A 21,415-nucleotide genomic window follows, 5' to 3' on the forward strand; every position below is an offset into this window, starting at 1 on the left:
CTATTTATCTATTTCCACACGACAATCACAACTCATTAAAGAGAGATGACACGCAGTGTGAAAACCCCACCTGCACCTTTCGACTCTAGCGAGGAGAGAATGATGCCCTGTTGTCCGCGATCCAATCGACTGCATCTCCACTATCCCCGCATGGTCTGGGGAATAGCCGCCTCCTCGAAACCAGAGAGCCAGCCAGGAGCTAGTGAGTTGTATTGAAGAGGGCACTTCAAGGCAAAAGTATTCTGTAGTGGGGCTTGGAAGTTGTTCCAAAGATTCGGTGTCGGAGAAATAGAGTGATAGACAGTTCTGAACGAGCAAGATCGTCCAGTGTGGGTTACATAGCTGTATACGACACCCCCAAGAACCCCACGCCCAACGGGTCCGAGTGTCGGCGGTTCGGAGATTCGGCGAAATAGAGGGCTTGGTATCTGATCCAGTTGGATCAGACTCGGGAAATCGGGGGTTCTCCAAAGGCCGAAGGTCAACATGGTGATCTTTTGAGGGCTCCGCTTTTGTTACATGTGGTCCACAAGGCATAGTGTTTACGAATGTCTGAGCATTTTTTAACTATTCAGCAAGTGTTCTCGAACACCACCCAACACCGAATGGGAGTGACTCGAGGCTATGCTTGAATTGATCTGACTATGTTGAGAAGGCGAGTGGATCCACTATACTACTAACCGGACTCAAATGCCTCCTTGTCTGGTCGCGCAGTACATATACAGCTCCCATCGTACGATCGCGTTTCGCCAGTTGCCAGCAAACTTTTAAGCGGCATTATCACCGCACGCAACAAGAAATAGGTTACGTGACATGTAAACTCTGCTCTGCCTCTGCCAGGAAGGATTTGGAATGTTCTGTCTCATTCGTCTTGAAATGTGCAAGGTTGAATACTGTGATGAGGCCAATGACCGACTCAAAACAGCTTCAAGTAGCCGAAGAAGATACGTGTAAGTCAGCGTTATCTTTATTTTCTTCAAACCGATCGACGTAAAGTATCCGATGCCTTGGAATCAAGTCGAGTCAAAATATCAAGAAGCACAGAGAGATCTGCCTGCGCACGAGCAGACAGGGGTGAATTCTCATGCTGATCAATAATTTCCAAAAGGCTTGCGCCGATCAAGCGTATCTTCTCCACCTAATTGCACTATCGTCAGTTCATGCCGCGTGACGATGTTCGAGTGGCACGAGAGAACTTACGCAGGGCTCGCCGTTGACTTGGAGTGCCCAGAAGGGGGCATCTCGGATGGTTTTTAGCATGCCCCGAGCAATTTCGGTTTTCCTCAAAAGCAACAACTCGCCGTGATCCGTGGGGAAATATTGAATCTCTTCAAACTTTTGCGCAATGACCATTTTAAGGCAATGAAGGGAGACGTACAGATTCGCCGCTTGGATAGTGTAGGTTCGTGACAAGCGATCGATGGTATCTTTGTCAAATTGAGCATTTGCCAGAAGTTGATGATCTTGTAGAGGAGGGGGAAGATCGTCCAGAGAAGTGACGAAGAGGACGTAGAGCTGATCCAACCGTAGTCTTTCTTCAGGTGAGAAAGCATGAAGGGGCCCCATTGGCCCTATCTTACGGCTTTCGATCAGACGAATCTCCAAAAGAAGGTCCGATGCTAACTGCCAAAGACGTAAATTGGCATTGAATCCGGTCAAAAAGCTTTTCCGGGGACTTGGACCGTCCGCATTTGTATTTCCTGGTGTCGCTACGAATTCGTCGTCGACACCAGTAGGATGACCGATGGAGATCCCTGATTCAAAGGAGAACTTGTGAATAGTAATCGGACGGTTGTTCAGAATTGCAGCAGACTTGTCCCCAATATAAGTAATCCAGAATGCCCTGCGACGAAACTCGGCCTCGAGGGGATGAAGACCTTTGATTGACGCCTCATCGTGCATTTGAAGCACTTGGGCCAGCCGAGTTGCTTCGCCGAAAATGTGCCATGAGAGCCTTGGCTTTCCAGCGGCGTGCATACAATTGGAATGCAGGTACCTGATGACAACGGAATTGGCATTGGGATATTCCAAGTCTGCCTCGAGATATGTGGCTAGACAACTGCGGGAGGCCTGTAGAAAGACATCTGCAACTAGGTCACCATCCGGAAAAATGTTCTTGGGGAGAAGAAACGCCACTTCAGCACAGACAGCCGAGATAAGAGTGAAGGTCATGTCCGGCCACAGTTCAGGAAATTTCAAATTTTGATACCCATCTACCAGATTCACACTGGCCCCTCTGGCTATGTGAGTCTCATCACGCTGAACGAAATAGCTCAATCCCTGCCGAATACTGTGCTCATGAACAAGAGGAATGAGAGGAAACAGGTAGTCGAAGAACAAATCAAAGCAGCGATTGACAAGTTCCTCCAAGACACCAGATGAGCGCTGCAGGTAGAGTTCTCGAGCAAGGGCATCCCATCGGCACAGAGCTGTGGCGGCTCCTCCAGCTGAAGTAGGATGAGATAATGGCGTTGGTATGGTATGAATGGTCGCTGGTGAAAGGCTGGGATCTAAATCGAGGGAAGAATTGATCCCTGGTCTCCAAGGCTCAGGATTCTCTGAGCGTCCAGGAGCCTCAAATAGCCTTTGTGAGGGAGGCCGCCTTTGCACTTGCAAGGCTGGTGTAACTGGGCTGTGAAAAGAGGGTCTTGTCGCTTCCGTGTTCACTTCTGTATTCACTTCACGTCTCCGAGCCTTCGGGCCACGTCGAGAGACTGGGGATTCAAATTTACATTGCTCTCCGGCAAGACGGCAACTGGCACACCCGGACGATGGATCAGGGTAGTTGCACTAGCAATTCGGCAGTTTAGCTTGGATGAAGTCAAGCTTTTCAGGCCGTTCGGTTGCAGTCACGCATCTGATCGATGACCCACCTTTGCTTTGCGGCGTCGACAGCGATCGCAGGCTCTGGCAGCTAGTCGCGGGAAATCCCCAGGACGAGTGACAGCCATCACATCGAGAGTGTGAGAGCCGGGGTAGGCGGAGAAATATATCAACCTGCAAGTCCCGCTTCGACGAAGAGTAAAGTGAACACGGCAAAATAGGAAACTGGGCCACGATCAGTTTGTCCGGCAGATCCCCGCCTTTCACCCGTCGGAGTTTCCCCGACGAAGAGCCCACGACTAGAGTGTCACACAGAATCTGATCTTTTGAGCACACTCGTTGCGCAATTTTAAATAGTCAAAACAACCAAACCCGATCTCGAAAGATAGAAGCTACGTAATTCGATTAATTCGGCGTACAGGCATGTAATTTCGGAAATCTTTCAATCGTGTGTGGTCTAGTAGATCAGCAAGAGCCTCCTCTTGCTTCAACTATCACGGATATGCTGCACTTCTATTTAGATCCTTCTGGGAGATTGCCATTGCTGGTCTCCTCCCGAGTTCTCATGTGGCTCTCGAAGATCTTTCTTAGAAGTAGAGCAGACTTTTTCGGCGTTCTTGTGAGCGTATTATAGTCTGTGAAAGTGACTCCGAAACGAACGCCATAGCCATCCGACCATTCTGATCAGCTGTGTTAGCTGTATCGTCCTGATACAAATTTGGTTGCCACCAAGCAAATCGAGGAGTAAGGGATGGGTAAACACACCTAAGTTATCTAGGAGCGACCATGCGAAGTAGCCTCTGATATCTGAGCCATCCTCACTGCGCGACAAGGCAACGGCGTTGATGTGATCCTGAAAGTAGCGAACCCGATAAGTATCATTCACTGCCTCCTCAACTTCCATCTTGTCTTCACCAGGGCAGGGACATCCATTCTCGGTGATATATATTGGCTTTTTGTATTTTCGATAGACCCGAGTCAAGTGCTTCCGGAACAGATCGGGTGTCGATCGTAGCCAGTGGACGCCGGAGGGCTCTCCAACCGACAAGCCACGATTGTTCTCTTGAAATTCTTCGACGTTTCCCTTGTAATCATCTTCCATAGCTGGTGCATCGCAATGACGCGCGAATTGAGAGGTATAGTAATTCATGCCGTAAAAGTCCACATCGGCCTCGCGAAGCAGTGCAAATTCCGCTTCAGTGAACTTGGGCAAACGGTCACCTAGCTGCTCTCTCATACACTCGGGATAGTCCTCTGCCAGGCTGTGAGGCTTACATATTAGCGAGAAAGACTTTTGACAGGAGGTTTAGTAGCGATACACACCAAATTGGATTGGCAAACCAGCCAATATGAAATTCCATTCGACGCTCGGCGGCCTGATGATCGCGCTCATCTTGCGCATTCCAAGGCTCATAGTAGTCCCCGTTCAACGAGATGCCAACTTGGCCCTTTTGCGAGACTCTAAACTCTTTATTGTAAAGTCTCACCGCGCGAGCGTGGCTCAAAATAAGGGCTTTTCCAACAATCCATGGCTCAGTGGCAGAGTTGCCCTCCGTGGACTGAGGATTTGTACTACTTCGTCCTGGTGCGTTGCCTCCAGTGGAGTAGCCCTAATTCATCATTAGCTTGCCTTCAATGATTGGCCACAGCACAGCATGCAGCACTCACAAAAATCGATACAATCCAGGGCTCATTCAGAGTGATCCAGTGTTTGACGCGATCCCCGAAGCGCTCATAGCAGACCTTTGCGTACCGCTCAAAATCCAACTGAGACTCTTCGATGTTGAGCCAACCTCCGTATCTGTCATGGAGACGCTGGGGCAGATCCCAGTGATACAATGTCACCCATGGGGTGATGCCTCGTGCCAACAGAGCGTCGATCAGTTGGTTGTAGAAGGCAATGCCTTTTTCATTGATGGGATCATTACGGCCCCCCAATGGAATAATTCTCGACCATGAGAGTGAAAGCCGGTATGCTTTTGCGCCGTACTTGGACAGGAGATCGAAATCCTCATCGAAGCGATGGTAGTGGTCACAAGCGATGTCACCATTAGCACCTTTCGTTCTTGTTGGTTCCAAATGACAGAAAGTGTCCCAGATTGACTTTCCTCGGCCGTCCTCATCGACCGCTCCTTCAATTTGGTAGGAAGCCGTGGCAAAGCCCCATTGGAAATCGCCAGGCAATGGCGCTTGCGGCAAATTAAGTGCCATACTGACCACTTTCAGATTCTTGAGAGATATTTGAGGCGCAGTCTGGAAGGCAGAATGATGGACTCAAAACGACTCGATACTTCTACCTTATAGCCACGAGAGCGGCATGGCTTGTGGCGCTCGGTGATGGGCGGCACCCTTGCAAGCGCCCCCAAACTTTGCTCTCATTCCGTTTTCTGTCTTCAGAATTCGGAGAATTGGATGCCGCATCGTCAGCCCGTCTCGGAGAATTGCGCCAATCTATTTCGCCGATAAGGTTTCCCAGTCCCCGCAAACTCCTTCATGTCTACATCCCCGGCCAAATTCTTCTTCCCCTCAATACACAATGCCTAGTACGTAGTTTGCAAATAAATTTTTCGGCAAAGTGCACTTTCCAATGATGAGAACTCGTCAAATTACAAGTCCTCAAGTGGGTGGTTTGACAAACATCAAAAGAATCTTTATAACTGCAAGCTGGTGATATTATATATAAAGGTCGCAAAGACCCAGCCAATTACCCTCTTAGACCCTGAGCCGCAATTACCACTACGAGTCCATGAACTGGCCCTCTTTTGATTGCGCACCTAAGTCTACCTCCATTGAGCTGAAATTCCACCAAAATGGCTCCTGCTGCAGCTCACGCTACCGAGGGTATCATTTCACCCATCGACATTGAGTCGATGCCGCCGTTTTGGCGACGGAAAAATGGCATTCTGCTTTATTTCCTCCTCACGTCCTCTCTACTGGCGAGTGCGGCACTTGGTATAGACGGCGTAAGTCGACTGAGCCATTTTATTTTCCCCGTCGGTGGGACATCAAAACTAATCCTACTTTTTTTGTATAGTCAATGACAAACGGAATGCAAGTTCTCAACTCCTGGCAAGATAGGTTTGGGCACCCTGAAGGCGCCAAACTGGGCTTCTTTGGTGCGTCTAATGCAATTGGAGGCGTAATTCCCTTCATCTTTCTGAGTTGGATTGGCGACAAATGGGGTCGTCGACTTCCTACCGCTCTTGGGTCGGTTGTGATCATCGTCGGAGTCATCATCGAGTTCTTCGCGACCTCCCTCAACATGTATATCGGTGGCAAAGTCATCTTGGGTGTTGGCTCGTCTCTAATTCAAATGGGTGCCCCGGTCCTGGTCACCGAGCTGGCTCATCCAAAAGAGCGTGTGCAGGTTACAACCTTTTACAACACGTCGATTGTTCTGGGCTATGTCATTGGTGCCTGGGCCACATTTGGCTGCTATCGTATCAACAGCCAATGGAGTTGGCGTCTTCCAACTCTCATTCAAATTGTGCCCTCGGCCTACCAATTTTGCCTCATCTGGTTCTGTCCTGAGTCGCCGCGATGGTTGATGGCAAAGGGGCGTACCCAAGAGGCGCGTGAAATTTTGATCAAGTTCCACGGCGAATGTGATCCTCATTCCGAGCTAGTTGAAGTTGAATGCGTTGAGATTCAACAGGCTATTCTCAAGGATGCTGAGAATAACATGACCTGGAAGGACTTTTTCTCCTCCAAGGCCAATCTGAAGCGAATTTTCCTTTGCTTTGCGACAGCCCTTTTCAGTCAGAGTTCCGGAAATTTGCTCGTCTCCAACTACCTGACCCAAATCCTCAAGGATACTGGTTTGAAGACCGAGTACGAGATCACGCTAGTCAATGGGATGGTCACTTTGTGGCAGTATATTGTGGCAATTTTTGTCACACTCATCATTGATCGCTTCCGCCGCCGATTCTTCTTTCTCACCGGGTCAGGCGGTGTTCTTGTCACTTTTGTTGTTTGGACGATTGCGGCTCAGCAATATCTGGAACACAACTCACTGGCAGCCGGTCGGCTGGTCATTGCGTGCATCTTCGTTTTCCAGGCATTTTATACCTTCGCTTGGACCAATTTGATTGTGACGTATCCTCTCGAGGTGGTCACTTTGCAGATGCGGGCCAAAGCGTGGGCTTTTGTTCTGCTCACCATCCAAGTATCTTCCATTTTCGGCAGCTACGTGAACCCCATCGCCCTCAAAAACATTGGATGGAAGTTCTACATCTACTATTGTGCCTGGGTATTCATTGTCTTCCTTGTCGTGTACTTCTTCTTTGTTGAAACAGCTGGCCCGACATTGGAAGAGCTCGCCTATCTCTTCGAAGGTGAGGATGCAAAGCAAAACCTGGTACACCAGATCCAGGATAAGAAGCAGCAAATTTCCTATGAGGAGCACGTGGAAGACAAGCTGGCTTGAAATCCACCAGGTGGATTATAACTGATAGCATTCAAATGATGCGACGTAACATTCACTAGGTAATGACTAAAAACACTTGAATGCATCTTGATCAGATATCTTGAGTAATGCAACAGTCTCCTGCGATAGAAAAGATTGACCCTTCCACCTCAGACAAGTGATACCCGAATGAATGCAACAGATAACTTGCTGAGCCTGGCCATCCTATCAATTATGACGGATAATATGAAGCGTCCTTGCTTACCTCTAGAAAAGACGACCTTAGATCAAAAAGGTGAAAAAAAAAAGAAAAAAAAAGAAAAAAAAAAAAAAAAAAAAAAAAAAAAAAAAAAAAAAAAAAAAAAAAAAAAAAAAAAAGAAAAAAAAAAGAAAAAAAAAGAAAAAAAAAAAAAAAAAAGAAAAAAAAAAAGAAAAAAAAAGAAAAAAAAAAAAAAAAAAAAAAAAAGAAAAAAAAAAGAAAAAAAAAAAGAAAAAAAAAGAAAAAAAAAAGAAAAAAAAAGAAAAAAAAAAAGAAAAAAAAAAAAAAAAAAAAAAAAGAAAAAAAAAAAAAAAAAAAAGAAAAAAAAGAAAAAAAAAGAAAAAAAAAGAAAAAAAAAAAAAAAAAAAAAAAAAGAAAAAAAAAGAAACAAAAACATACAACAGTCAGGATTCGCATGTGGTCACCCACCATACTACTAACTGACCGGCGTGTGGCTTAAGTACGGCTGAGCGGACGGGAAGCCCTGTTTTCCACACCCTATGGTCGTATGTGCTTGAAGATTGGAAAGCATAAATTATGATGATAAAAATTTACATACTCTTCAAAAGTAAATAATGGAAGAACGGATGGTAATCTCGCAAGAAGCTCCCCCGACGAGCAATCTCCAGGTCGAACCACGTACCCCAGACGCTCGCTGCGCTCCTCTACCTTGCATTGACCAACGCAACGCTCTTACAGGCAGACTTGACAGACTAGGGCCTTGGCATGCACTACTCTCGCTTACATCGAGACCGTTAACTGGCGTGGGAGATCCATGTCTGTTCCGACGGGCATGGCCCAGAGGGTCCTCGAAAGCCGAATCTACTGCAGACTCATTCATCTGCCCTCGCCGGGAATGGGCTGATCTCCGAAATATTTTGCATCTGGATTTAGGCCCCCAATCGTACTTTGTGCAACGGGTGCCTGCAGGCGGACCATCCAGGTCTTGGCTTGCCCCCCCCCTCCCCTTGGCGTGGGATCTATCTGTTTATTTCAGCCCGTCTACTGCCTGGTAGTATTCTTTCGTTGGTGTATTTTGCCACCTCATCTGAGACCGCAAATTCTCGTTCGCCGAGAGTATCAAAGTAGCGGCACTATCTTCCACAGACAGATAAAAGATTTTGACGGGGGGGATGGGAAAGAGACATATCGGTCTGCAAGGACACATGCCAGACTTCACTTGTTCTGAGATTTCTTGGCGTTACCGACGCAGTACACCATACTGGTCAGCATCTATCGCTGGCCAAATATTGTAGTTGAGAGCCAAGGCTTCGTGGTGACTTTGCAGTGTTTTGGGGATTCAGCTCAAGGTGAAAGGCTAGAAACGAGTGCACTGGTCTGTAGCTACTATGCTATTGCGGAGCGAAGAAAATGCAGCCCAGTCACACTGATGCAATTTGCTAAAGCAAGGGTTATTTTTTCAAAAAAAAAAAAAAAAAGGCGCATTTTTATGTACATAGCCCTACTGCTTCATCTTGTGATGGCTCCCCAGCATTGTTCGAACCCTCCGAATGTAATGGCAACTCGGCGGCAAATCGCCATCTCACTGCTCAATCTTAGCGGTTCGATTTCCCGTGGTCTTCCATTTTCCTTGGCAAGATGAACAGGGTATGTTACTCGTCAGTGTGGAGTCATGTAGTCGCGGGGAGCTCACCCGGTTAATTTTACAAAGCAAGTTGTGCATGCACTGGGATTACGTCCCAGGGGCCGGCCATCCATGTTGGCCGTTCGCACGGCGTAGTCTCCATGACGAGCTGCCGGAACTCGGCCACACAAAATTGCAGGAGTACGGGACCTGATAGTCATCGATATGAGTGGCCAAGTTAATAAGATGAGATCTATCCTCCATGCTGATGTCAATGCATAAAGGGCCGTGGGTTAAACTAATCGTACAGTGTGCTGCATACACAGGAATCTGGAACGGAGTCTGTAGACGCCGCTGACTGCAATGTGGTTTGCCCTCAAAGTTCCCTCCGCTGGACTATTTTCCCAGATGGGAGAGCTGTGACGTGACTAGACTATGCGTTTGAATGCAGATCGTCTCCCAGATCAATACTCTCCCGGATCTCTTGCTTTACTTGAACTTGGTAAACTGCAGGGTGACTGTAGGTATGACTTGTGGTTTCATAAATCACAAGGGAGTCAACGCCCACCACAGCTGGATGCGCCAGGCGCTGTTTCGCCTCAGCAAAACACCCTGCCTGCACAAAGCGTTGACATCACTATGAATGTCTACTCGGGGAAGTTTGTATTTGTAGGATATAACTTGGCCGACAAAAAGGAGGTCGCCAGCGCCAACACGGGTAGGCTCCAGTCTCGTCTGTAGACCAAAAGGAGACGGGCAAAAAGGAGAGTCAATTATCGAACTGAAGTCTATACTTCTTTTGCAGGCACCACTGTCGATATGATGCAGTGCCTCGGCCATGAACTGTGCCCCTCGCTCTAACCGAGAACGGCGCACGGGGAGTCATTCCGGACCGCCGGACCAAACTCATCATGCTGGACAGGTGGATGGTGGATCCGGTGGAATTCGACTGAGTCGTGTGAATGGACCTCGACCCAGTTAGTGTTCTCGATTCCACTTTTGGTCCAAGGCACACGCGGTGTTTGATTCGTCGGCCCCTGCAACCCGCTTCAGACGGTGAGGCTCGTGCGCCACGCGAATCCCGAAAAGGCAGTTGCCAGAGGCCCATGTCCCCTCCATCATGACAAGAAAAAAAAGAAAGTCTCTCGAATCAGTGCTGTGCTTGAACACTCGTGTGTTTGGCCCTTGTCATCTCCCCTTTTTTTTCAGTCTACATTATTTGCATCATCGCCGCGGTGGATACAGATCCAAGATCTAGGAAATGAGGGTATACAGTAGGCTACCATTAGGAGTGTATCAGTCGGTTAGTGAGTACCAGGACGATGGGACATCCACATACACCGTATCTTGGATGTACACCCGACAGAGACCGGGAATGTGACTTGTTTTTGCTTGCTGTGATGCCAATTTCGCTTGGCCACGATGTGTGTCCAAGTCGAGCAAGCGGAAGCCCTCCTGCCAAAAGGTTCTGGAGGCTGATCACATCACAAAGAGAGCCGCTTCACTTTGGATCTTCTCTACGTGTATTTTCCTCACGGGACATATTCCCAGAGACATCTGAAACAGCCCTGTGTGCCTCACTGTAGAACCGTTCTTCAAATTTCAGATGTCGAGAGATCGGCGGGTTCGTCCGTGGGTCTGCTAGCCTGAAGCTCATGTTCATGTCCTCGCCCCCGCATCACCTACGTATGTCGAAAGGGCATCTGAGTCCCTGACTCATCTGACTCGGTCTGGACGACCACCTTGGTCAGACTCGAGACAGTAGGCATCTCAGGGTACCGATTTTCTCCCGGGGGGGGTCTACCCAATCTCCACTCTCGCAAGAATTGCTGTATGTAGTTCAGGCAACGAGTCCGATTTGTGCCACTACCGCACTCCTGTCCTCGTCGACTGTGCCTCTCCAAGTGCCTTTGCAAAACTCCGGACCATCTGACTCGTTCCTCGCCTCGTGGGCCCCACATCGGCCCAGGCCGTCTCCAGAACCTGCTCGGCTCAAATTCTGAACGGACTCGAGTCATTCAACTAGGCCGAATCCAGTGCCGAGTTGCCAGAGTGCCCCTCTGAATTCTCTTCCCTTTCAGTCCATGCGGCTCTTACAATGTCTCCGACGCCAAGGGCGCTTGCCCCATTCGAAGACTTCATCCACTCCATTTTTGCCCACTTTCGAGACTCCTGCGAGGAAGGACTTGTTCCCGTCCCCCTCTTCGGATTACGCCATGCCGTCCATCTCCCATGAGATGACACCCTCCGAGTGGACGCTGGTGGCTAGCTAGGCTTGGATAATCACCATGTTCAAGGACTCGATCACGTCCGGAACAGGTACTGAGGCCCACCTGTCCAACCTGTCAGATTTAGCACATCCGCAGGAAAAATGTGTAATGGTGTGCGCCTTCGGTCTCCCACGGTCGTGCCAGCAGCTCAGACGGAAGATACTTTTCGATGTGTTGTGATTTTTTCTTTTTCTTTTTCTTTTTTTTTTTTGAACCCACCTCACGGCCCCCTTCCACACTTTTCTTTGTACGTGGGTGGGGAGACACCACTCTGGTGGCACAGCAAAGAGCACAGAATTACGACAGTACACCATTAACTCAAGCTTGTTCCAGCAAGTCGCGCTCATAGTGCCCACTCAACACTGCGCAGTGGATGATGAGCCATGAGCGCTGGAGACTTACAAGTCACTAGTGCTCAATGGCTAGTGCTCACTCGTCGAAGACCCGTACTGCCCTCTTACAGACTGCACCAGATCAATGCTTACGACGGTACCACAGTGAACAGTCCGACTCCACAATTCACTCATTGGAGGGGCTATCGGACAAGTTAAAGGGTACATCGGCGTTTGGATGAAAAAAGCTCCGTTCACCCCCTACTCGATCCCATAGTGCCTCCGCATGAATATTCTTAGGCACTCGTGCGCTCTGATTATTCGCTTCCAATCAGAAATGAGTCCAGGGCCTCTAGGCTCAATAGAGCCTCCCAGCTACTGGATATGCAATTTCCGAGATGCATAGCCTCCACAGGGAGTCCCCAGTTCGTCCATGTGCCCTACCAGACGATCGTGATGTGGTTCCCTCTTTTTAATGGGCGAAAGCCTCCATCTTCGTACTCTTCCTTTCTCTTTTCTTTTTCTTTTGATCTAAGCTCCGAATTATCTCACTCTCTTTCCTTGAGTGACGGTGTTTCAGCAAACGCTTGTTTGCGTCCTTTCGTTGACCCCCAACGAGGCAATATTGCCCTTCCATTCTTTCAGAATTACCTCTCTGGTAGCTTGATCCAACGGTTCAGCCCAGTCCCACTCTTTATATTGTATTGTTTGTTTTTTGATCGATTGATTTAAATCGCCGCCAGTATGGTTTTCACCAAAACAATCGCCGCCATTGCGGCTCTGTCTTCTCTTGTGGTTCCCAGTATTGCGTTGAATGTGGATGCCAAGACGAATGTTGCTGTCTACTGGGTGAGTGGGGTCATCTTTCAGTCTGCTTCTGTCCCCGGAGAATATTCAGAACTAACTCCAATTTTTCTAGGGCCAAGGACCGGACCAGAAGCGTCTTCGGGACTTTTGTGCGGAGACCGACCTCGACATCATCAACCTCGCCTTCGTCAATGGCTTTCCCGCCGGAGTGAACGCCTATCCCGGCTCCAACTTTGGAAACCAATGCGATGGGACCAAGTACCCCAACTCTGATCTGCTCTCGGGCTGTCATCAGATTGTGAATGACATCCCTGTCTGTAAGGCCATGGGCAAGACCCTCATGCTGTCCATTGGTGGTGCATACACGACCGGTCAGGTCACCAACGACGCCCAGGCCAGATGGTTTGCCGACTTTTTGTGGTACTCGTTTGGTCCCGTGAACACGGCTGTTGCCAATCAGTACCCCCGTCCGTTCGGTGACAACTCCGTCGACGGATTCGACTTTGATATCGAGCACGGTGGTCCCGTTGGTACGTTTGTTTTTTCTTTTCTGCTGAGCTCGATGGGGCTCTGAAACCTTTGGCTCAACCCGAACATCATGACTCGATGCTCACACACTCCTGCATAGGCTGGAAGACTATGATCGATCGTCTTCGATTCCGCTTCCAGGAGCACGCCGACAAGAAGTTCTACATCTCCGCGGCTCCCCAGTGTACCACTCCCGATGCTCAGCTTGGTAGTGCCATCGCCAATTCCGCTCTCGATTTCATCTGGGTGCAGTTCTACAACACCCCCGGGTGCTCTGCTCGCGACTTCGCCGACGGTACCGGCCACTTCAACTTCGATGAATGGGCCGCCATCATCAAGGCCAGCCCCAACCCGAACGCCAAGCTCTTCATCGGTCTTCCCGCCGCCCCCGCTGCCGCCAACCAGGGTTACTATCTGGAAGCCAGTGAGGTGTACACGCTTGTCCGCTGGTATATGGCTTGGTACCCGGATATCTTTGGTGGTGTCATGCTGTGGGAGGCGACCTATGCGGAGAACAACAAAAACGCTGCCGGTCTGACCTACTACGAGCAGGTGAAGGAGATCCTCAAAAGCTGTGCTCCTCCCCCTCCTCCCGTGCAAACGACCACTATCATCGTGACTCCTACTCCGGTCCACACTTCTGCTGCCTCGACTTCCACTCCCGCAGACACTACCTCAACTGTAGTGGTTTCCAGCTCCTCCTCCTCCTCCTCCGCCGTCGTGTCCAGCTCAACTCCTGTTGTGCACACCTCGTCTACCCCCGTGATTTCTAGCACTTCTACTCCCGTGTTGTCTCACACTTCGACGCCTGCCGGTTCAAGCCCCGTCGGTTCCAGCAGCTCAACGCCCGTCGTTTCGCACACCTCGACCCCCGTGGGCTCTGGATCTTCCACTCCTGTCGTCTCGCCCACTTCTACTCCTGTTGGCTCTGGATCTTCCACTCCGGTTGTGTCTCACACCTCGACCCCCGTTGGCTCTGGATCTTCCACTCCTGTCGTCTCGCACACTTCGACCCCCGTTGGCTCTGGATCTTCCACTCCTGTCGTCTCGCACACTTCGACCCCCGTTGGCTCTGGATCTTCCACTCCTGTCGTCTCGCCCACTTCTACTCCTGTTGGCTCTGGATCTTCCACTCCTGTCGTCTCGCACACTTCGACCCCCGTTGGCTCTGGATCTTCCACTCCTGTCGTCTCGCCCACTTCGACCCCCGTTGGCTCTGGATCTTCCACTCCTGTCGTCTCGCCCACTTCTACTCCCGTTGGCTCTGGATCTTCCACTCCTGTCGTCTCGCACACTTCGACCCCCGTTGGCTCTGGATCTTCCACTCCTGTCGTCTCGCACACTTCGACGCCTGCCGGTTCAATCCCCGTTGGTTCTGGCAGCTCAACTCCCGCTGGCTCTACTCCTGTTGTGTCTCACACTTCTACTCCTGTTGGCTCTGGATCTTCTACCCCCCTCGTCTCGCACACTTCGACCCCTGCCGGCTCCAGCCCAGCTGGACCTACATCGACTCCAGTCGGTTCCGGCTCTGTTACTTCCAGCTCGGTGCCTGTCGTCTCGGGCTCTTCGACTCCTCTGATTCCTTCCCAGTCGACAACTACCTCCAGCGTTCCGGCTGGTCCTTCCAGCTCCGACTGTGATGACAGCTCCACTTCGGTCACAGGTACTCACACCGAGACTTCACTCGGTTTGTCTACTACCTCGTCCGCTGTTTCCGCATCGGCGACTTCTGGCACCCACGGCACAGGCTCTTCGACTTCCTCGGATGTTGGTGCCATTGGCACTTCCTCCGCCACCACCGTCCCCGGCGCCACTGGAAGTGGACCCTCTGGCATCACTTCCACTGTCAACATTTCACCGTCCGTGACCACTGCGCCCACGTCGACCACGCCTGCTGCTGTCACCACCGTCATTGTGACCTCCTACACTGACATCTGCCCCACTGGTTTCACCACCATCACCACCACCATCACAACGACCGTGTGCCCCGAGGCCACCGCCAGCGTGACCGGTCCTGCTGGCAGTGTTGCGACCACGACCCCCTCTATCCCCGAGGGTTGGACTACCACCGTCACCGTCTGCACTCACTGTGCTGCCACCCCGACTACCGTGACCCTGACCAAGCCCATGTCGACTCCCGCGGTACAGACCACCTCTGTGCCCTTGGCCCCGGAAGGTACTGAGACCGTCACCGAGGCTTGGACCACGACTGTGTCTTTCTGCAAGGAGTGTGGCCCTACCGGTTCGACTGTGACCGTCACGGTTCCCTACACCGTGTTGGCCACTCCGACCGGTGCCTCTGCCGGTACAGCCGCTCCTGGTGCTCCTGGAGCCTCCGGTCCCGGCACCACCATGACCGGCACTATTGTTTATGCTCCCACCCAGGTGATCAACAAGCACATCAACTCGGCTTCATCTCGGCCCGTCAGCTCGGAATCAAGCATTGCTCACCAGCCTACCCGTACCCCGACGTTCACCGTGCGTCCCACTGGCACTTCTTCTCAGAGCCAGTCCACGGCCAGTGCCTCCCCAGAAGGCGTGTCGCCCGTTTTCAATGGCGCTGTGTCTCGGTCGGGAGCCACCAACTTCGCGGCCATCTTCATGACCCTCTTTGCGTCTTTTGCCATCTTCCTCTGAGGAAGAAATTCCAAGGCTGCATTTTGAAGCGCACCGTCCCGCTTGATTTATTTTATTTTTTTTCTCTTGATATACTTCTGTGTGACCTGTTAATACTTCTTCGTATGGGCTCTCCATTATGTCATTTATGATGCCAGTTGTTTATAAACTTATTCTCTTCATGCCATTTCGATCTCCAGCCTGGCCCGTATGGACGCATGGCGGAGTGATTTTGTTCTTCTCAACGTGCGATAGTGACCGTCTGATGTTAGGGGGCTTCTCCGGTTATTTGTAAACAGCGTCCGACGTTACATGTAGACAATCCCGATCCTTCGATCGGTAGACGTCTGTGCGTAATGATTTACTGCATTGATTTGTATAACTCAGCGTGGGGTTGACATATTGCATACGGACAGTGCCCACCCCCGTATATTCCCCGCACGCTACCCTTTTGCCACGGGCCTCGGCTGCGGGGGGAGAGGGGGTCTACAAGAGTGATCTTCACAGCTGGCAAGGCATCATGTGTCGCGACTCCTTGCGCGTTTCGAGGGTATTCTCTCGCCGAATATCAAACTCTCCAGACATTTCTGCAACCATGGCCTCACCGGAACCACCCTTGACCGGCATTCGGGTGGTGGAACTGGCGGGTTTAGCTCCAGGTAGAGAGATTCACCCATCGCAGCGGTTTAGACATGCGCGCCGCCCCCTTCATTACTGACAGTCTACCTTTGCCTCCTACAGGGCCCTTTGCTGGTCTCCTCCTCGCAGACTATGGCGCCAGTGTTCTTCGTGTTGACCGGCCCGCGGCGGTCAACATGGATTCACTGACGCGTCGCAAAAGCTCGATCAAACTGGACCTGCGAGAACCCAAATCCAAAGAGATGCTTCTTCGCCTCCTGACTGCCACGGATATCTTGATTGACCCCTTCCGACCCGGTGTTCTTGAGCGACTCGGCCTCTCGCCCACTGAGGTCCTTCTCCGGCACAATCCACGATTGATCGTCGCGCGAATGACCGGCTTCCGCCGCGACGGAAAATACAAGGATATGGCGGGCCATGACATCAACTATATCGCGGTGTCCGGTGTGCTCTCCATGCTTGGCCGGGCAGGCGATAAGCCCTACGCCCCGGGCAATATCCTCGGGGATTTCGCCGGCGGCGGGGCGATCTGTTTCCTGGGCATTCTGCTCGCACTGCTTGCGCGCAACAGCACCGGTCGAGGCCAGGTTGTCGAAGCCAACATGGTGGACGGGTCCGCATACCTGGCGACCTTTCCTCGGGTAGCCTCGAAAAATCCCTCATGGAATCAGCCCCGCGGCGAGAACCTTCTCGACAGTGGGTGTCCCTACTATGATACGTACGAGACCAAGGACAGTGGGAGGTACTTTGCGGTGGGTGCCCTGGAGCCACAATTCTATGCCGCCCTGCTGCGTGGTCTAGGCCTGGACGCGGCGAGGTTACCGGCGCGCGAAGATCGCAAGAATTGGCCCGTGCTTCGGGACATTTTCACCCGTCGGTTCAAGGAAAAGACCCGCGCGGAGTGGGAGGCTGTCTTTGACGGGACAGATGCGTGTGCGACGCCCGTGTTGGAACACGGCGAGCTGGAGGCGAGTGGATACGAGCAGCGTCCGGCTGTTCATCTCTCTTACACGCCGGGCCATCCCATCCCAGCCGATGAAGGCGGGTGGACTGGTGGCGGTCTTGAACCGGGTGAAGGTGGGGTGGAGACGCTTTGCTCATGGATGGGATGGGAGGCTGGTCGGGATTTTCAGGTGCGAGAGGACGGTGCCTTGGTCTCGGTGGGAGATAGGGCTAAACTATAACTTGTGCCATCTCTCGAGCGATTCAGTACTACTGAATCAGTAGTGTCCCCATGCTGACAGCTTTTCTTGGATCGGCGGACAGGATGCATGCAATGCGTTCGTTTTGTTCGGCGCAAATGACCTACGGACGGCGGGGAGGGCTTTCCACTCGATGTACCTGAATACAATGTATACAAGGTTAGTTTTAGAAGTCTCATACAGGGAGTGTGTACAGTCAGGAATCTCCGATCCTAAAAGTATATGGAATCTCAATGGCAGCATTCCAATGGAGAATTGGATGTATTCCATGTAACAGGTATGCCCCCTTCGTCCTCGTCTCCACCTGTGGACCACGGGACACCACACCACACCTGCACGATTTCAAGACCAAAAGGATCGATCTGCTTCTGCAAGCTTCTCGCCCAATTCTAGGCACTTGCTGCTACGGGGAGTGTTCGGCCTGAACCCAGACGGTTGGACAAGATGGGAAACTTCTTTTGATGCCATAGGATTTGTAGGATTGTAAATTGTTCTCACCGGAGACTCGATGTGGGAGAAGATTGAGACCCTGGGAACCGTGGCACTGTGCCTGAACCTCAGAAACGGACTTTCCTTTTTCTCTTACCCTCTCGAGCGCGTCACCAGGTACAGTGAATACCTAAACAGAAAAAAAAATGAATGGCACTGTTGCGGGAATTCAACGGAAATTCTAATCGGGTGGGCTGTTCGGATCCGACGGTTGGTGAAAATCTCGAGATCCTCAAAATTGACGTCATGATTCAAACAGCACGTTGGCGCACCAATTGCTGTGTTTAACACTTCATGATGAGTCTCATACTGTACAGTGTAGTAGTGCACTCACTGTAGCATTATAATGGTTTTTTTACATTTTATATTATGTACAATTATCATTGTCATGTAGTGACCTGTCCGAACCTACCGGTCAGTATAGCCTGGATCCCTCAAGTCCACACTGCTCTTGTTCCAGGTTACCTACGTACCATGACCATCATGATCATCACCATCACCCCACGCCGCCAAGACCGAGACACCATAATCCTCTCCATCGAGAATGTGGCGCAGCCCTGCTCGGTGTGGCTGATCATGCGGCTGGTCGGTGTAACAATGTTGGATCACAGGGTGACGGTACTGGACATTTGTGACGGTACTGTAGTATCGTCGTATTCGGTAGTATTTCATTGGACCAAAAATTAATGCCTCCCCCTTTCTCTGCTCACAAGGTTGATGGTACGGATACTCAGCCCTATCCAAAGTGTCTCATGTCCAATCTGGTATCTCAAAGCTTGCCAAATCACAGATGACGCTCAGTAGGGGGACAGAATACCTTGGCGATACAGCACTTACAGTACTTATTAATACTAAAATAATTAAATAACTAACTTATGTATAGTTCTACATCACTCGCTTGTCGCTTTTTTAAGGTTTCTTTTGCGCCAATTCGCCTGCCTATTCGGGCGACGGAGGTCACACAGACCCTAGGCTCGTGCTTGGGTGCTTGGAAACTTACATACTGTAGGTGATATCCGTGGTAATTGAGAGAATGGGTGGTCGGGGCGGGCGAGCTGAGATGCTTTCCTAGATGACTCTGGAGCTCGGAGAATTCTATAGCTGTTCGTAGATCCTCTAGGTTCACTGAGGGGGGACCTTGTTTGGCTGGAGTTGTCTATACATATAGACGGGTACGAGTAAAAACCCTCTGTGGAACAGGCACTGAAATATGATTAGCTTTGGGGTGCCGTTTCGACGATTCCGCGGCTTCTACCTGAATCACCTACGGTATCTACTTCCAGGAATAAACTGTGGAATTGTGCAATATAGAAGAAATTTGTATTACTAAATGTGGGTGCGTACCGACCTGCACTCTTGATTGATGCTCATTGTAGAATAGCGAAGCTTAGGCAGTACCCCTACTCAGAACTGCTTCTCTTCAAGGTTCAACTCCACAGGAGGGAAAAAACATGTGAGAGGACCGCGGACGGCCCTCGCAATCGATTCATTCAGCACGAGAACTTAGAAGCAACCACTGTAGTCTCCTGCTGCGAAATCAACATGGGGTGGCTTCCACGTCAGCGATGCTATGAAATTCTATTGACTATATTCTAGAAGCAGGGATATAGGGCAAGTTCATGCGGATTGTTGTATCAACTGCGGTCCCAAAGGGAGCCCTGCATCAAGGCGCGACTCCGTATTGATTCAAAGTGTATTGTGTTCTTTTCAGATCGACGGTTCCGGCTCACCGAGTGGGGGAGGGGGTCAATCTTGGTCCTGAGATCCATATCGGGACATTTGAGAATGTTGATGACCCTTTCATTGATGAAAAGTCCCGTGACTCTGAGAAGACCAGAATATACTCCTACATGGTCCTATATACTGTACCAGTGTACAGCAATTTTTCCCAGTCCATCTTTCCCAGATAGGTAATCTTAATTGTTACATCGATCAACAGCAAATTACATGTTGTTGATCCAACGCAACCGGGGCAATTTCCCCTCAATCTATTGCAGATCCCACGGGCATGCTGACGTCACTACCCTTGGAGAGCAACTCGAGAAAAGTAGAAGCTGAAAACTTGGAAGAGTAACCGAGAGCAAACACGAGCGTCCCTAGAGACTAGATACACGTATGTTTGTTTGCGACAGGGGTAGGGGAAGGAGGTTGGTCCGCTCGAATCTATCAAGCTTTCTTGAGCGCGGTCAATCTGGCAGGTAGGGTTTCGAGGAGGAGAAATGAATAGTGCATCATTGCATACGAGTCAGTATACGCACCTAAAGAATCGACAGCAAGCATGGTACAGTAGCAGATTCTCGTCCCTGGACCTCCCGCGTACCTTGTAAGGCTCTGTGTGGTGTGTACTTTTTCTCTTTTAGTTTTCCGTGGCTAGGTAAGCCTCAAGTTCAGTCAACAATTCACGCAAACTCCCGACCATGGGAAATGAACTTTCCATGTGTTCGGTGCCCTGCATTTCGTCCTTCAAGTATCATGATGCTCATGGATCATCCTTGCTCGTTGCTGGTGGTTACCCGCTCCAGCGTGCCAAGCTCGTATAGATGTAAGACTCGGATGGATCTATGCATTGGTGATCGATGGGTAAGCGGCGAGGCTCCACCCGCGAGGAAGGCAAATCCTATAGCTCGTCTACATGAAATGAGTGGACGGGCCCTAAATCGAGTTAGTCGGTGGGCATTACAAGGGTTGAAATCCTGTCCCGCCTCGATGGATAGTAACATGAAACGCTGCTGAGAACCGTGCAAGACATGTATCGGCGTCACCGGCGGATGGTGGAGACGGACAGAGCAGGGACAATAGCCCGACACGACGCGCGACAATACATGATTACTATACCATGTGTATGTATTTACAAATGTAATATATAGTCACATGATCAGCTGTATGTCTCTGAATACCTCTCGATCATTTGATAATGTGATTGTCTATCTGACAAGCCGGCAAAGAGGGGATGGTACTAATTCCCCAACGAGGGTAGATAAGGGAAGAGAACAACAGGAGCGGGAAAAGCTTACTGTTGGACCTGACAAGACAACACCATTGCCTCAGCACTAACCTTGTTTAACAGTACTCAAGGGTCCGGCGGCGCTTGAGTGGGCTCAATCTCACGGTAGGTCAAGCGTTTAATTGTTCCGTTGCTCTCTGGCACAGCCTGTGACAGGGCACCAGGACGCGCACGTGCTAGACCCTAGGTGCCTACACTATGCCCTATTGATGCTGTATATAGCACCAATGGGCAGTAGTGCGCTTTGCTAACCTATCGTAAAGGCAAACGGTTACTTTCTGAATCTTGGCATAGGCGTATTGCCGTCCCGTCGGCTAAATTTAGGAGGCGTGGCGAGTCGGGCAGATTGAAAGCAGAGGGATGGATCTGCGTACACTTTTCAGTATCCTGACATTCAGGGGGTGGGCAGGGTAACACGCCATGTCTGGAATCGAAACTTTTAATGACAGAGAAATT

The 21,415-nt window shown here is 50.5% G+C and overlaps 5 protein-coding genes and 1 non-coding gene across 6 annotated transcripts; 4 read left to right on the top strand and 2 right to left on the bottom strand.

The window, feature by feature from the left end:
- Window positions 1-976: 976 nt before the first annotated feature.
- Window positions 977-5,034, bottom strand: POX_a00455 (Beta-glucosidase 1B; the record flags this gene model as incomplete). Its single annotated transcript, XM_050109397.1, has 5 exons — window positions 977-1,138; window positions 1,201-2,447; window positions 3,589-4,085; window positions 4,147-4,433; window positions 4,492-5,034. 5 exons carry the CDS (start codon window positions 5,032-5,034, stop codon window positions 977-979), a joined length of 2,736 nt encoding a protein of 911 aa, XP_049973165.1.
- Window positions 5,035-5,633: 599 nt separating this feature from the next.
- Window positions 5,634-7,249, top strand: POX_a00457 (uncharacterized protein; the record flags this gene model as incomplete). Its single annotated transcript, XM_050109398.1, has 2 exons — window positions 5,634-5,786; window positions 5,858-7,249. The coding sequence occupies 2 exons, from the start codon at window positions 5,634-5,636 to the stop codon at window positions 7,247-7,249; spliced, it is 1,545 nt and encodes a 514-aa protein (XP_049973166.1).
- Window positions 7,250-7,882: 633 nt separating this feature from the next.
- Window positions 7,883-7,997, top strand: POX_rRNA001. Its single transcript, XR_007588092.1, has one exon. It is a non-coding gene; the product is annotated as a 5S ribosomal RNA (ribosomal RNA).
- A 327-nt stretch (window positions 7,998-8,324) lies between these two features.
- Window positions 8,325-8,426, bottom strand: POX_a00458 (uncharacterized protein; the record flags this gene model as incomplete). Its single annotated transcript, XM_050109399.1, has 1 exon — window positions 8,325-8,426. One exon carries the CDS (start codon window positions 8,424-8,426, stop codon window positions 8,325-8,327), a length of 102 nt encoding a protein of 33 aa, XP_049973167.1.
- Window positions 8,427-12,418: 3,992 nt separating this feature from the next.
- POX_a00459 (Endochitinase A) lies at window positions 12,419-15,646 on the top strand (the record flags this gene model as incomplete). The annotated part of the gene is made up of 3 exons (XM_050109400.1): window positions 12,419-12,523; window positions 12,594-13,011; window positions 13,110-15,646. 3 exons carry the CDS (start codon window positions 12,419-12,421, stop codon window positions 15,644-15,646), a joined length of 3,060 nt encoding a protein of 1,019 aa, XP_049973168.1.
- A 671-nt stretch (window positions 15,647-16,317) lies between these two features.
- Window positions 16,318-17,448, top strand: POX_a00460 (Isopenicillin N epimerase component 2; the record flags this gene model as incomplete). Its single annotated transcript, XM_050109401.1, has 1 exon — window positions 16,318-17,448. One exon carries the CDS (start codon window positions 16,318-16,320, stop codon window positions 17,446-17,448), a length of 1,131 nt encoding a protein of 376 aa, XP_049973169.1.
- Window positions 17,449-21,415: the final 3,967 nt, after the last annotated feature.

The sequence above is a fragment of the Penicillium oxalicum genome, chromosome I (genome assembly GCF_001723175.1).
Source record: "Penicillium oxalicum strain HP7-1 chromosome I, whole genome shotgun sequence".
NCBI classification, from domain to species: Eukaryota; Fungi; Ascomycota; class Eurotiomycetes; order Eurotiales; family Aspergillaceae; genus Penicillium; species Penicillium oxalicum.